Source organism: Siniperca chuatsi, linkage group LG14 (genome assembly GCF_020085105.1).
Source record: "Siniperca chuatsi isolate FFG_IHB_CAS linkage group LG14, ASM2008510v1, whole genome shotgun sequence".
NCBI classification, from domain to species: domain Eukaryota; kingdom Metazoa; phylum Chordata; class Actinopteri; order Centrarchiformes; family Sinipercidae; genus Siniperca; species Siniperca chuatsi.
This window is the reverse complement of record NC_058055.1, coordinates 17,123,970-17,138,990: the sequence shown is the minus strand read 5'-3', so window position 1 is coordinate 17,138,990 and position 15,021 is coordinate 17,123,970. Positions and strand designations below refer to the sequence as shown.

Here is a 15,021-nt window from a genome sequence, read left to right as displayed (position 1 = left end):
TTGCTGAATGTACATGTTTTCCAACAACATCCTGCTTCAATGGCTTTTATAGGCTCCTGTCCTGCAGTATATAGACACAGCAATCTGTAATAACTTCTGTATCATCTCAGTAATATGGACGCTGTTGTGTTTTAACAGGCTGCTTCACAGGAAGCACTGTAACAGCACAACAATGTAATGGGCTAATAATATAGAGAGTTATGGGTGGCCGTGTAGAGTCTTTGTGTAATCCTGGACTGGCAGCATTGCTCTGAGTGTGGTTACTATATAATGTGCTATGATGGTGTGCATTGAAGATTGCCCACAGACCCACTATAGATATAGTGCAAAGCCATTAGATGTGTGTGTTTCTGTTGTGTGCATGCTATCTGAGTTGGTCTCTATTTACTTCTATTTCTTTGTTTTCAGTCAGTGTTGCAGAGGATTTACTTTTTCCTGTAAGTTCTTTCACTTTACCTGTGTTTTTGTATATAATGTCATAATGTTTTCTGTTGCAGTAAATCACACAAGAAAGTCATATTAAGTTTAATATCAATTCACCATTTACCATTCAGTCTGTTGCAGCTTTTACAGAGGTCTGACTATCACTGAGTTAGAGCTGAAACAATTAGTCGATTTACTGATTAGTCAATCGACAGAAAAATAATTGCCACCTTTTTTGAAAACTGATTAATCGAACCGAAGTTATTTTTCAAGCAAAAATGCAAAACATTCCCTAGTTCCACCTTCTCAGTTGTGAAAATGTGCTGCTTTTCTTTGTGTTATTCAATGTTACCTGGAATTGAAGTTGGTTGAAGTTTGGTTTTGGAGTGTTGGTAGTGGAAAACATGCAATTTGATGACATCATCTTGGGCTTTTGACATTTTATAGACTAAATGTTTAATCAGTTAATAAAGAACATGATTTGCAGATTTATTACTGATGAAAATAATCATTTGTTGCAGTGCTAAACTGAGTTTTCAAGGTAACATAAGGCAACTTATTACTGTGACACTGACACTCCAACAGAGTACAGTTAAAAGGGTCTTAAAGTAGACAAAACACTAAAAATATTCTAAATCTAGCAAGGAGAAATACATGGCTATTGTGTTTAGGTTTTTGGATAAAGTACATGGAATGTACCTGCAGGTTAGGGGTCACTGGGAGACCAATAAAGAGTCCTTACAAGTACAGTAATGTAAATTTACTATTACAATTACTAGCGTCCCCTGATAATTGATCTACTCTCACTCACTCAACAAATAATCACAAACACACATAGGCTACACACACACACACACACACACACACACACACACACACTGCTTCCTCGATAGATCCTTGGATTTGGGAACGGCCTCCTGGCTCCCTCCCTCTCTTATTGTGCCAGATCAGCGGGGCCTTGAGATGAATCATTAATGACCGGTTCCAACGGCTTAATGGCCTCTAATGTTCTGTAATGATCTCCCGTCAACGCCATGTGCGCGGCCTTAATGGATCCAGTGCCGTGGAGAATTCTCTGGTTTGAATTTAGGTAATTCCTCCTCTTTTCGTCGAGCAAGGCGCCCAACAGGAAGTGCGAAAAGCCATGAGCACAAGGCTCCGGAGCTCCACGGGCGCAGCATGAGTTTCCCTCTCCGCCGATCGACCTCAGGTAGGGGAACGGTGTGAAATAACGGGCCTATAATCATCCAGTTATGAAATTCTTAAAGGCAGCTGTAGGAATATTAGCACAACTCTGTGTATAATATGCTTTGGGAATAGGCTGTTATCGGGGAGAGGGAATCAACATATAGCCTAGTTAAATCACCAGACGCTCTTTAAAGGGACTTTTCTAAAATACTTTTTTACATTGTGCTTTTGTTGATGTTACAGATAGATAGTTTTCGACCTTGAGATGTTCTAAAAATATTTAATTTTCGATTCTATAAAGTTGTGTTTGAAATAATTCGACCATTTTGGTATAAACGGAGTAAAACGTGTGTTTTTAACTCAATAAAAACTTGAAGCGCTGTCCGTGGTGCTGAAAACAGCTCCGGGCGCGCCCTTCTGCTGAAGGAGGACTGCTCGACTCCGAACAAAACAGTTGTATAAGATACATGCTAGGCTTTGTTAAAACACTCAAGTACATACATTCAGGATGAATGACCTTGTAATTCTAGCTGTGAATATTATTCTGCTGTATCCTTTGCGGCCTGGACAATAAATCCCATCTTTAAAGCATTTCAGGAACTGAGATCCCGAACTTGTATAGGTGTCCTCCACGCTCGCAGGGCAGATTTCACAACCCCGACTTTTAAGAGATTACAGAACAGAACACAACATTCTCGTCTCATTTTGGAAGATGGATCAATTATTTAACTGGCGTAACACCAGTTAACACCAAAGCCCTCAGAGACCCTGACTCAAAAGTCTCAGCGCTTTGCACCCGGACTAATCCCTTTACTGCCAAAATCCATGTCGGCCTGCATGGCGGCTTCTTACATCCTCTACCAAAATAAGATTAACCATAACAACTTTTTCCCTTAACCAAAATGTCCCAAACAATACGTCAATTTCACTGTTCTTTGCCGGATACACAAATTCGTAGTAAACATGTATCAGACTTCTTCACTACTGCTTTTAATGGTCGACCTTCTAAAGGCTTCAGTGGCTTGTTGCAAAGTGTTGAACTCTAGCATGAATATGACTGCGTGCTGCTGGGTTTCTATTGCGCGAGGCTGATTAGACTCTAACTAGCAGCCATGGTTGGATTGAGAATCACACACATAAGGGCTCTCTCTCTGGCTGTATGCTGAAAATATACTGTCGTTTTTTTTCTGTCAGGATTAACTCATTCTTCAGCCTGTAGGGGGCGCTACGGAGCTCCAACCAAACCTTATAGAAGTTTACAGGCTTTTCACCATACAATAGACTTGATGCAACAACTCAAATGTATCTTTTGGATCCCTTATTTTAATTTGAACCTATAGATGCAACAAGCTATCCCATCGAGGCTACTTTTATGTTTCTGTTTACACATATAGAATTTGTTGATTCAGTAATTAATCAAGGCTATCTATTTATATAACTTGGATATTTTTAATCCTAGAAACGATTATGTTCCTAATTCTTCCCTCTGTGTTGTTTAATGGCCTTTCTATCGATTCACTTATTGATTTGCTTGTTTTCTGTAACATTTCAGTAGTTGTATCTGGTTTGTTTTCCCTGCAGCTTGTACGTTTGCGTTACATTTTGTTACCTCTTGTTTGTGTGGCTTTTTGCTTGTAGGGGCATGTGGTTTGGGTTTAAAAGGATTGCATAAATAAAAGATGAAGGACTAGACCTAGCTTTCAGTCATTTCATTACAGTGGTTGCACGTGTTTGCTTTCCTATTTTGATGTTTTTAGATGACATCACAGATTGGTTATGAAGCGTGGTCTCTCTCAGGGAATGCATAGCATGTGGGTTGAGCTGTACAGGAACACCTAAACTATATTTATCTGTACATTTACAAGGGTCTTACCTAACCAGAAGGCCACAGGTGTAACTTCAACTCCTTCAGTCAAGGACACGCTAAAGGCTCCACTTCACTGACCAGGTCCTGACCCCAGTTTCTGCCCACAGTCCATCACTTTCTCCTCCGCCCACTGGCTTATTCTCACAGTGGGCTACAGGTTACCGAGTTTTCCTCCTCTTCAGTCATGTAATTTACTGCGCCGCCACATCCTCTTGCTTTCCAGACATTGATTTTCATTACCTTTTCCACTGGCAAACAGCACGCATTGGCTCTCCCTGCTGCTCGGCACCAGGTGCCACAGGTCCTTTGCTGTGAGTCAGTCAGCTTTTTGTCCGCCGCCTCGTCTTCCTCAGGACCAGTTGGAGTTACAGTTGTCATGCGCCATTGCAGCTGTATCTGGCACTGACAGCTGTGCATCTGTTTCCCTGTGGGGGCTGCCTGTGGCCAGCCGACATGCATGAACTGGCCGATTGCTGCTGTACGTGTGCCGCCTGCTCTGGAGCGAATGCAAAGGGAACAGCTTAGAAAACGACACATCTTGTCTCACCTCCTTCTTGCATGCAGCAGCCTTTCAGCAACGGTGAACCTCTGCACCAAAATAAAATGAGAGCCCCTCCTTTCCCCCTCCCTCTCTTTCTCCACTTTCTCTCTTTTACACACACTCATCAGCTCTCTCTCTTACATTATTGTCCCTTTACTTCATTAATCTTTCTCTATGTTTATTCCTCATTGTACTACATTTCCTCATGCCTCCTCATATATGTAATATTCCCTTTCCTCCTCTCTTTCTTCTTTCTCTCTCTCACACACACACACTCAATACTGTATATCTCTCGCTCTTATGTCTCTCAATTTTTTCCTCCTCTCTTTCATTCATCATTCTATTTTCCCAATCCATTTGTGGGTTGTGTATTTTCTACAAGCGTCTCCCTCTTTCTTTCTTTCTCCTCTGTCTCACACACAGACACACTCAATATCTCATTTTCTCTCTTCCGCCCCCTTTTCCATTATTCCTCCTCTCATTCATTCACCGCTCCCTCTTATTTCGGTGTTTATTTTTCGCCTCCTATATTACATCCCCTACTCCCCTCCCAATCTCCCTGCCCATCACACATCGGTGTAACATGTAAATATCATGCCACGTGGGGTTCAGGGCTACAGGTGCCCTATGAGAAAGAGCTGCCCACCCCCCAACACCCCATCCGACCCCCTCCCAACACAGACACACGCGCATAACACGTTCACACATACACCCCCACGTCCACCCTCCTCTTCTTCTTCCTCGGGGCGGGCAGGGCTGCAGCAGTTTTATGAACGGCACGGCTGCATCATGATCCCTTTCCCACTGAAGCAGCCCCGAGCTGTTTCATTGACAAACATTCCGGTTGCTGCATTTCTGTCACGGACAGCGTCGAGGAGCGGAGCATCACCAGGGAAGCGGTGCAGAACAGCAGCCGCAGAACAGGCAGCAGAAGCTGCAGTGATCATCATCAACAACCCCCGGCGTCGTTCGCACCAGTTTATAAGCTGTTGATTCGCCACTAGGACCCGGGCTGGATCCTCACGCACCCCCTCTTCGTCCTCCACGCTCTCTCGGGACAGCCAGAAGAATCACCTGAGGGGGGGACCAGACAGCTTTGGCCACCCAGACCCCTTGGGGGATGTGAAGCGGCGTCGTTAACGCTCACTCACTGGCAGATTTCTGGATTTGTTTTAAGACTTCCATGAAGCGCCGGGACGCACCGATGGAGGATTCTGGACGCTTTTTAAAATCACGGATATCTGCGAGACTGCAGCGGCCGGTGTGTGATGAGAACTGAGCCGTGGGTGGTGTAGACCCCCTTCCCTGTACCCCACACACCCCCACCGCCTTTCCGCGAACCCTCCCCGGCAACCGGGACGCACAGCCTTGTTTCACTCCACCGGGGGAACATGTCCCGGGCAGCGGCTATCGCCAGCTCCCTCATCCGCCAGAAGCGGCAGGCAAGGGAGCGGGAGAAGGCGAATGCTTGCCGCGGTAGCGGCAGCCCGAGCAACAGCAAAGGCGCAAACGAGAAGCCGAGCAAGCTGAACGTTTTCTCGCGTGTCAAATTGTTTGGATCGAGGAAGAAGCGGAAGAGAAGGCGACCACCAGGTCTGAGAGTGGGGGAGAGACAACTCAGAAAGCCACCACCTCAACCATCCTCACCATCACCACCACCACCACCAGCAGCATCATTACCATCACCACCCCCAACCAACACCATTTTCTCTCATCACTGAGACTGCTCTTTCATCATTTCATCATTCGTCACCCTAGTCTCCTCCTGGCTCAGGATTTAATCCTGTTGCATGACACCACAAACATCTCATGTTAATAACTTTGTATTGTCCCGCAGCAAAGTGTTGCGATAGAGATCTCAGAAAAACAGGATCCTAATTTAAGCAGAGCTTGAGCTACTCCTTTCACTATGTTACATCTGTCAATTATTCTTTGATTTTAGTGTGCGCCACAATGTACAGGGGTCAAGGATCGATATTGGGCCCTCAAGGCCCACTGATTGGAAATAGAAGCAGCTTCTCCTCCTCTGACACTTCCGGCTTCTTGGATTTGATTCATGTGATCACATGACAGTAGTAAGGAATGAATCCAGTTAATGTGTCTCCTCTCCTCCTCTCAGAGCCCCAGTTAAAGGGCATTGTTACCAGGCTTTCCAGTCGCCAGGGCTTCCAGCTGCAGATGCAGCCTGACGGCACCATTGATGGAACCAAGGACGAGGACAGCACCTATGGTAAGTCTAACTCTGGCCTTTGGGCATACAGAAAAGAATACTAGTAATCCACATTTTTCCATATCCACTGATTTCCGTCATTTGCCTCCTATTTTAAAAATCGACTTGGGCTGCAACTAGCCATTATTTGCATTATCAATTAATCTGCCGATATCTTTCTTGGCTAATTGATTAATTGTTTTGACTAAAAAATGTCAGAAAGTTGTAATCCAAAGTTGTAGTCCATCAAAAATTTCCCAGAGGTCAAGGTGACATCTTCAAATTGCTTGTTTTAGTCCAAACCAACAGTCCAAAACCCAAAGATATTCAATTTACTATCATATATGACAAACAAAAGCCACCACCAAATACCAATTTGGTATTTTTGCTTGGGAAAATGACTGAAACAATTAATCTATTTTCATTATCATTTTTGCAGATTAATTTTCTGTCGATCGACTAATCAAGTGATCAACTCACCATTTCAGCTCTAAAATCAGCTTCAGCGAACTTAAGTTACCATAAATGGAAAGACGACTGTGTGTTACTCCAACGCTGGTAACAATTACAAATACAAACACCTCAATTTGGGACCTTTAGAGCTTATAAAGTAAAGAAGATAAACACATACAGTATTATTGCACAGTAGAAACTGAAACCAAGCTTTCTTTCTACTTTGCAATATTCAATATAACTTCAAGGTACAGTAAAACATTGCAACATATTGAAGATTCAGTATCTAGCAAGGTCTGATTTAGATTTAGTTCCCCATAGCCATTTTGGAGTTATCATCCAAAACTAGTTTAAATCCAATTTAAAGATAAACGTCACCCTGTGGAAATCTGTCTGACAGTCACTCAACAACATGTCAAGTGTTCATTTAATTAGTAAACCGGCGCATGCATTTCCTCCAAATGTCAGATGGCAATTTATCTGTGTTAAATGTTTCCTAGTTAAAGAAATCGATTAAATATCCACAGGGTGCTCTCTTCTCTCACTTATATTATCTCATTCTCTTTCTCACACACACCGAAACATGCACACAGGCTACAACGTGTGATTGATATGTCTAATTCAATTCTGTTGTCGTGGTTCAGACGGCAATCGCTCTCCTTCTCGTGCGCAGTTGGTGTTGCTAGCATCACGCATTCATCTCTGTCACTTCTCAGGCCACCAACTGTTGTGTACAAAGAGAAAGACGTAGCTATAAAGGAAGCGTGTTCTTTAATTAGATGATTACATGGTTTATATATCATATAGACGTCTACCCACATGAAATCAGTTGACCGTGACTGGATTTGAATGGATAATCCATGTAATCCACGTCTCAATATAACCACAGTCATTATAAAGAACATGGTTGGCTAAATGAGTGTAATTAAACAAGGGCCTGACTCATCAAACTGTGCGGAATAATTATGTCTCTGCTACAGAGCTTTTACTGTAGAAACATAGAAAAATATTTTTTGCTTGTGCCTACTGAATGTAAACCACTGGGGAAAACATCAGCAACAAAAAATATGATAGATACAATAGTATCAGTGTTGTGATGTAATTTTTTGATACACCCAAAAATATGTATATGATGAAGCTTTGAATCTACTGTAGATCCTGCATCTGTTCATCCAACATGCCTGGAAATACCTTTAAATTAGATCAGACAGTCAGTGCTTTAATGTCATATTCACTGTCATGTATTAAGAATGTGGAGCCCAAACAGCTCAACATTGTTTAAGTTGCTTATGTTTATAATTCGTACTGTAAAACTCACAAAGCACCACGAACCTTCAGTGTCACTAAACCTGGGAATGTCCTCTGTACTCTACCTGTTCAAAAGTAGGAATATGTCCTTAAAAGATAGTTGATTGATCAGTTATTGATTGGTAGAAAATTACATACAGCATTTTTTATCATTGCTTAAGTCACTTATCAAGCAAAATGTCAAACTCTCTCTGATTTCAGCTTCTTCAATGATTTATATCATTCAATATCTTTGGGTTGCTCAAACAAAACAAGCCATTTGAATGCGTCACCTCTGGGTGTGGGAAGTCATGATGGGTATTTTTCACTACCTTCTGACATTTTGTAGACTAAATTATTAATAGAAAAAAATATCTGACAGTTGATAGTGTAATCCTTAGTTGTAGCCCTAGTAGGAATATTTTCTTTTATGATGGAAATAGCTGTAAACTCTGACTCTGTGGCTTTTCTGTTGAAACTTATCCCTGCACTGGCAAATACCAAACCTTGCTTTGCTACGTGCCTTTTTATAATTCTTATTCTTTTCATCCCACGCTTAATATCGGGAGCTAAATCATTGGTGTAATTCAGTAGCCTTTGCGCCTGAATGACCTTGTCAAATAGCTTCTCTGTGGCAAAATGGAGGTGTCATCATATCAGATGCTACATTGAAATTGATGAGGATTTTTCTCTCTGTTTCCCTCTGTGTTCACTGTGTGAGTGCTTGTTTGTTTGCTGTGTGTGTGTGTATTTGTGTGGGTTTATTGTGTGCATATGTAGCTGTGTTCAACCTGATCCCAGTGGGGCTTCGTGTGGTGGCCATCCAGGGCGTCCAGACCAAACTCTATCTGGCAATGAACAACGAAGGCTTTCTCTACACCTCTGTAGGTCACCACACACTCACAGACACACATGTTCATCACCATCATCATCATCATTTCGGACTATTAGAGACTAAAATATCTTCTTTGGGTCGGGTTGAGTAATGAAGCTCTCAGTGTGACCAGTCTCATTATCATCCTATCATCACATCAATACTTTAACTACAGTGGTGCCTTGTGAGTCAGCTGCCATGTAATCCAGTCTGAGCCTTTCTTATCTATCCACTGATATTGTGGCTTCTCAGGATTGATTTCAGGTCATCCTCCAGCCCGCTTTTGTTTATCTCGCTTCAGTCATTCTTTGATAGGAAGATTACTTTGTGTCCATTTACACACGGCTCCTGAAATGCGTTTTTATGTCTTTCCCAGCTAGATTTACACATACATCCCCACTGTGCATACAATTTCTCAGACAGGTCAGAAGCCAGTGTTGGCTGCAGTGCAGTGCATTAAGTGCTTCACTTTAGCTCTTGAGCAGTGATGGTGGGTGGTGTAGATGCAATAACAAAAAAGAATAAACAAAAATAACACTCACTTCCAGCAATCTAAACAAGGCTGCGAGAGCAAAAGATGAAAACTAACAAAGAGGAAATAGAAAAATGGTTCACACCCCAATGTAATAACAGCCATGCTGCTACGCCTGTGCAGGCACGTATACCACCACAATATCTGGCCCATCATGTCCAGTTCTGGACGCTTTGGGTTGTCTTGGCTTCAGTCATAACACTGATATCACTTGTTTCATCTTCTCACCTGATATTAAAGGCAGAATACAAACAACACAAAATATTTATAGATACATACACACAAAGCACATTTGTCTGTCTGTTCGTACTGAATCTACTTGAAGATCATACATACACAGAACTTAATCAAAATTCATACAAGATTAATGGATGACAGAGAGAAAGAGCATTCTGTATCTTTTTGTTTCCCCCGGCAACCTCGGCACCATCTTTCTCTCAGTGGGCTGGTTGGTATTCAAGGGAGTAGCCGGTTGCTATGGAGATGCAGGAAAAAGGAAATGCAAATGTCAGCTGTCCTAAGTTGGTGCAGTTTGTTCTTGGAGACCACAGCCTGGCCGAGATAATAACTCAAATAGCGGACCAACTGATGGATGAAGACACTGATGGCAATCTGGAGGAATGACTGAACACTTTTTAATGGAGTAGCCATTACAAACTCATACCTTCTGTGACTCTGATCCTTCTCTGCAGCTAACGCCCCCACCTCTCCATGCCTACTTAATCACCTTCTTGTCTTCTTTCTTGTCTTCTTTCTTTTATGATTTGTTCTAATATCTGTCACACTTTCCCATCAGGAACATTTTACCCCGGAGTGTAAGTTCAAGGAGTCGGTGTTTGAGAACTACTACGTCACCTACTCCTCCATGCTGTACCGGCAGCAGGCCTCAGGTCGGGCCTGGTACCTGGGACTCAACAAGGAGGGTGGAATCATGAAGGGGAACCACGTCAAGAAGAACAAGGCCGCCGCACACTTCATACCGAAACCGCTGAAAGGTAAGACTAGTGAACTGCACTAAACCACTCAAGAGTACTCACAGGCAGCAACAGCCTAAAGTTAAACTGAAGTTGACTTTTATTCTGCAAATGTATACATATTTCTAAACTTTAACAACTTTAAACACTTATTTGAAGCACTCGAAAACTTGGTTTCAAAAGAATTTTGAGAAGGAGTAGGTCTGATTTTTATAATTTGTAAGTAGTTTATTGAACTTTTCTTGTTGAAAAACCATATCAGACAAATTCTAATTGTTTTATATGTCTGAAAACCTGGTTTCAAAATTTAAGTATTTTTCTATAAAATCGAATATTTTTTAAGCAGTAACTAGAGTTAAAGCTCAGAAAAAAACATAGCAAATGTCCTTACGTATTATTTACTACCAGTTTAAAAGAGTACTCCATCGATTTAGCATTGCACTCCTATAACATTGTTAGACTCACAACGGACAATACTTTTAAAAAAAAGTATCAAAATCAATGCAGGAGAACCAGAGATATTGTCTTTTTTATTCCACACATTCTTCTTTCTTCAAAACCAGCCGCCTTAATTACCCATAATGCAACTTGACCACAGACAGTTCAGTCGGATATTCAGGTGTGTTATGCTAGTAGCGGCTAATGTAGCCTCGAGCTGCTAGCCTCAAGCAGAGATGAGGAGCAGGCTACAGAGGTCTGGTGAGCTCACTTCTTTCTAACTCCACATCCCTAGATTTTTTTCATTTTCAAACTTGTAGTCTTCAGCCCCAACCTATGCTGACTCAAGTGACATCACTTGAGGCAATTTATTAGACTTCACACAGCTCCCTCTGGAGCCACAAAAGTCTTTATACAAAGTTTTTTCACATACGCAAAAGTACTCCCCAACACCTGGAAACAGACTTTGATGTGTAAATTCGGTGGAGTTCCCTTTAATTGTCATAAACTCAGCTAATCTGATTCATCAGGACTGTGTAGGTGTGGTTTGATCAGATTTGATTGACAGCGGCCTGGTTACATAAACAAACAGCACCAATACTGATTTTGATTCAAATATTGATAAACACTGATTGGTACGGCACAGAAATATGTGACATCCCATTTTTCCAAATGAGCCCTGCCCACTTAAGACTAGTGAGAATAACGAGGACAAAAGCAGAAATACAGAAATATCTTATGTGAAATAACCAAAACTGTGCCAGCTTTGGAAGAAAATAGTGTGTCCATGTAGGATCCCATAATTCATAGTAGGAAGCTGGAGGGGATCTTTAAATATTCATGATTAAATAAGCAATGATCGCCTGTAATGTTAGGAAAAACATCCTTAATTATTATTTAATAAGTTTAACATTCAAAAACTAATCTGCTTCATCAGGTCTCTGTGGGTGTGCTTTCAGATCAGATTTGATTGACAGTGGCGTCTCCCTGGCAACATAAGCAAACAGTCCCACAAGTGTCATCAGACTTTGACTGATTGTTATTTTGCTTAAGTCTGATGGGTGCAGGGAAATACATTACATCACTTTTTTCCAACAGAGTCACTCCAACTTCAAATCAGACAGACCAACCAGACAAAAGTCAAAAACGTTGTCTGTTCATGTAGGATCCCATTGCTGAAAGTAAGAAGCTAATTGAGAAAATAGGGTTTCACAGCCTTTCATGCTTTTGTGCCCAAGGTAAGTGTAAAATGCAATCCTTTTGCATTGTGGGGTCATGAGACAATCTCATTCTTATTCCTGTATTAAACATACACATGTATACACAAACATATGTTCACAAGACAGAGATGAAGGCACATCCTAAAGACATGGTGTGAATGCAAGAAAATACACATTAAAATGTAAATACAAATTTTGGAAACAGAGCAATAAAGAAAAGAAAAAAACGAAAGAGAGACAAAATAAATAAAGATAAATTTTTATCAATATTTTTATATTAACAGTGGATCACATGACTACTTGTATGTGAAAGGCAGCTGTTTTCAGTGAAAAATCCCTAAAAACCCACTGTACGCTACCTGTTCAGCACCAAACGGCCAGCAGACAAAGTTAACGACTAGCTGGTGAACATAGTGGAGCATGTAGCAGCTAAAGAGCCAGATATTTCCCTCAGGAAGTAGTGGAGAGCAAAACCAAGCTATAAGGAGATTGAATATTGGACTTACATTCATGAGATGGACACAAACACGGCTCCAAATTAATGCTACTGCTGCTATCTGCTGGGTGTGTAAATAGGCAATAGTTTTCTAACTGGCTTGCAACTTAAAAGGTGATTTATGTAAATGTCGCATTACAGCTTGTTTCTGCTGCCTCCAGGTGGCCAAACAAATCAGCTATTGCAGGTTTATTGTTTATTTCATGCTGATCAAACACTAAAAATCATCATTACTTATATTTTTATGGCTCATTACATTACAGCTTAAAACTCAGCTTAGCATTGCAGGAATTCCCCTTTGAAAGTCAAGTCAGAACTTGTTCTAAAACCAGAATTAATTTGACTGTTGACATAAAGCAAAGCTCTCAGTTATCTACGTGCAGGGGAACTAAATGTACCTAACTGACTGAATAAGGCGTGCATACCAAACCTGAGTGATTAATTTAGACCAACAACTTGATTAGTAATTTAATTAATGATTCTTGTCTTGTGTGTGTGTGTGTGTGTGTGTGTGTGTGTGTGCAGTGGCCATGTATAGGGAGCCCTCCCTCCATGACCTGACAGAACTCTCACGGTCAGGCAGCGGCACGCCGACCAAGAGTCGCAGCGCTTCGGCCCTACTTAATGGCGGAGGGAAGTCGCCCAGCAACAATGACTTATCCTAGCCCCCACCCCTCACACCTAACACACACACACACACACACTCACACACACACTCACAGACACACTCACAGACCGCACACACACACACACACACACACACAGATCTCAGGCCGACATGCCCACACATCAGGCTGGTGAGGGGTAGGAGGAGGCGAGGAGAAAGTGGACGAGGACAGGAATGTGTTCTTCCACTTAACGGAGCCCACTGTGACTGACTGTGATGTAAATAAATCAAGGACAATCAATCCGTCTGGCTCTGCTGCTCTGGTCTGCAGAGGGACAGGACCTGTGAATCTCTTCCCTTGACTACTCTTCCTGCTCTATTATAACCAGAGAGAACAAGGGAGGGAGAGAGAGAGAAAAGAGGGATGGAGAGAGTCAGTCAGTCAGTCACTCAGTCACATTGTCAGATAAACAGACTGTTACAGAGAACCAAAGAGTCCAAGTGTTAACGAACTATGTTATTGCAGTGAAAAGGCAAGTGGCAAGAAAGTTCCAGAGTGACAATAGAAGGAAGGAAGTCTTTATCTATTCTACCGTACGCTATGTTTACACAGAGCTCATGGGGTTAAGTCATATTTTTAAAAATGACGAACGTATTCCTTGTACACTTATGAGGACTGATCATTTGTTTGCATGCAGGTGCGCCTGTGTGTGTGTGTGTGTGTGTGTGTGTGTGTGTGTGTGTGTGTGTGTGTGTGTGAGTGGCCAAGTACATGCTTTGCTTGCAGTAGGTGTGTTGTGTGTGTGTGAGCAAGTGAGAGCGAGTGCGTGCGCACGCATGTGTCTGGGGGGTGGGGGGTTGGGATTTTACCTTTTTAAGATCTGTTGTATATTAGACAAACCTCCTGAGGGCTTTAGCAGGTTAAAATAAGGTTTACTGTATATGCTTCCATGCTTACTTCTTACAAGCAATGCTGTTGTTTATCTTTCCGTTTGTTGTTGTTGTCCCTTGCCGTTTGTTTGTTTGTTGTTGCATGGAAGCTTGTGGACCTCTGCTCAGTAGCAGCATGCCGAAGGTCCTTTTTTCCTGGTTTTACGTGTTCCTGACCAAAAGAGAACACTAGTGAGCCAATAGTGTCGTACCAGAACACTAGTGAACCAATGTGAGGGTGTTGGAACACTACTGGACCAATAGTATTGCACCAGAACATGAGAGGACCAATGGTGTTGGACCAGACACAGTTTAACCAATGGGAGCACAGATCAACATAATATTTTGGTTCCTGCTGTGGACAAACTAGAAATGCACTAAATAAACTCTTTCTAAAGAACTTAAAAGACTGTCTTGTCTTTTTTTTGTGGATTTCGTTCACCTGGGTTGATGTCATATTGAAATGCTTTAAGTCTAGTTTACAATATTAGATATTAAATCAACTGTTGCTGCATTGCTCAGGTTCAAAGTGTCAGTTCAAAGCTATTTTTCATACTTACCTCTAGTGGTATGCAGATCGTTTTGGTTTTATTTGCCCAGGTTTTGTGATATCAACCTCAAAGATTTTCCTCACTTCAATGGAGGTGAATGGAATTTCATTTTTTGTGAAGAAATAGTTCCTATTTGAAAACGTGCTGATGGCGACATCTGTGAGTTATCCAGAGTAACAGACACATTGATTCTTGACAGAGATGTTGTTGCTGATTTTTTTTTTTTTAGATGTTGTGCACTATAAAGAGAGATTCATTCACCTCCGTTGTAGTGGAAGGAGATCCTCTTGTCAAATCCTGGGAAAATAAAATGTGAACTATCTGCTTGCCCATGTACCACTTGGGATAAGTGAGAAAACGTGTTTTTTTTTTTTTTTAATTTGGGTTGAACTGATCCTTTATTTTTTCAAGTATGATTCTGTTACAATCAA

General features: G+C 41.7%; 1 protein-coding gene across 6 annotated transcripts in view; it reads left to right on the top strand.

Annotated features, from left to right (window-relative positions):
• Positions 1–14,446, top strand: part of fgf13b (fibroblast growth factor 13b) — a 34,337-nt gene extending 19,891 nt beyond the window's left edge. For 3 of the 6 annotated variants that reach the window (XM_044221937.1, XM_044221933.1, XM_044221935.1), the window contains 4 exons: positions 6,139–6,249; positions 8,749–8,852; positions 10,171–10,369; positions 13,028–14,446. In XM_044221937.1, the coding sequence (XP_044077872.1) occupies positions 6,198–6,249; positions 8,749–8,852; positions 10,171–10,369; positions 13,028–13,167 (495 nt within the window). In that variant the 5' untranslated portion in view covers positions 6,139–6,197 and the 3' untranslated portion in view covers positions 13,168–14,446. Of the gene's footprint in view, positions 1–414; positions 438–1,502; positions 1,634–4,743; positions 5,613–6,138; positions 6,250–8,748; positions 8,853–10,170; positions 10,370–13,027 lie in introns of those variants that run through there. The other 3 variants (XM_044221936.1, XM_044221934.1, XM_044221932.1) reach the window with 3 other exon arrangements.
• The last annotated feature ends 575 nt before the right edge of the window (positions 14,447–15,021 follow it).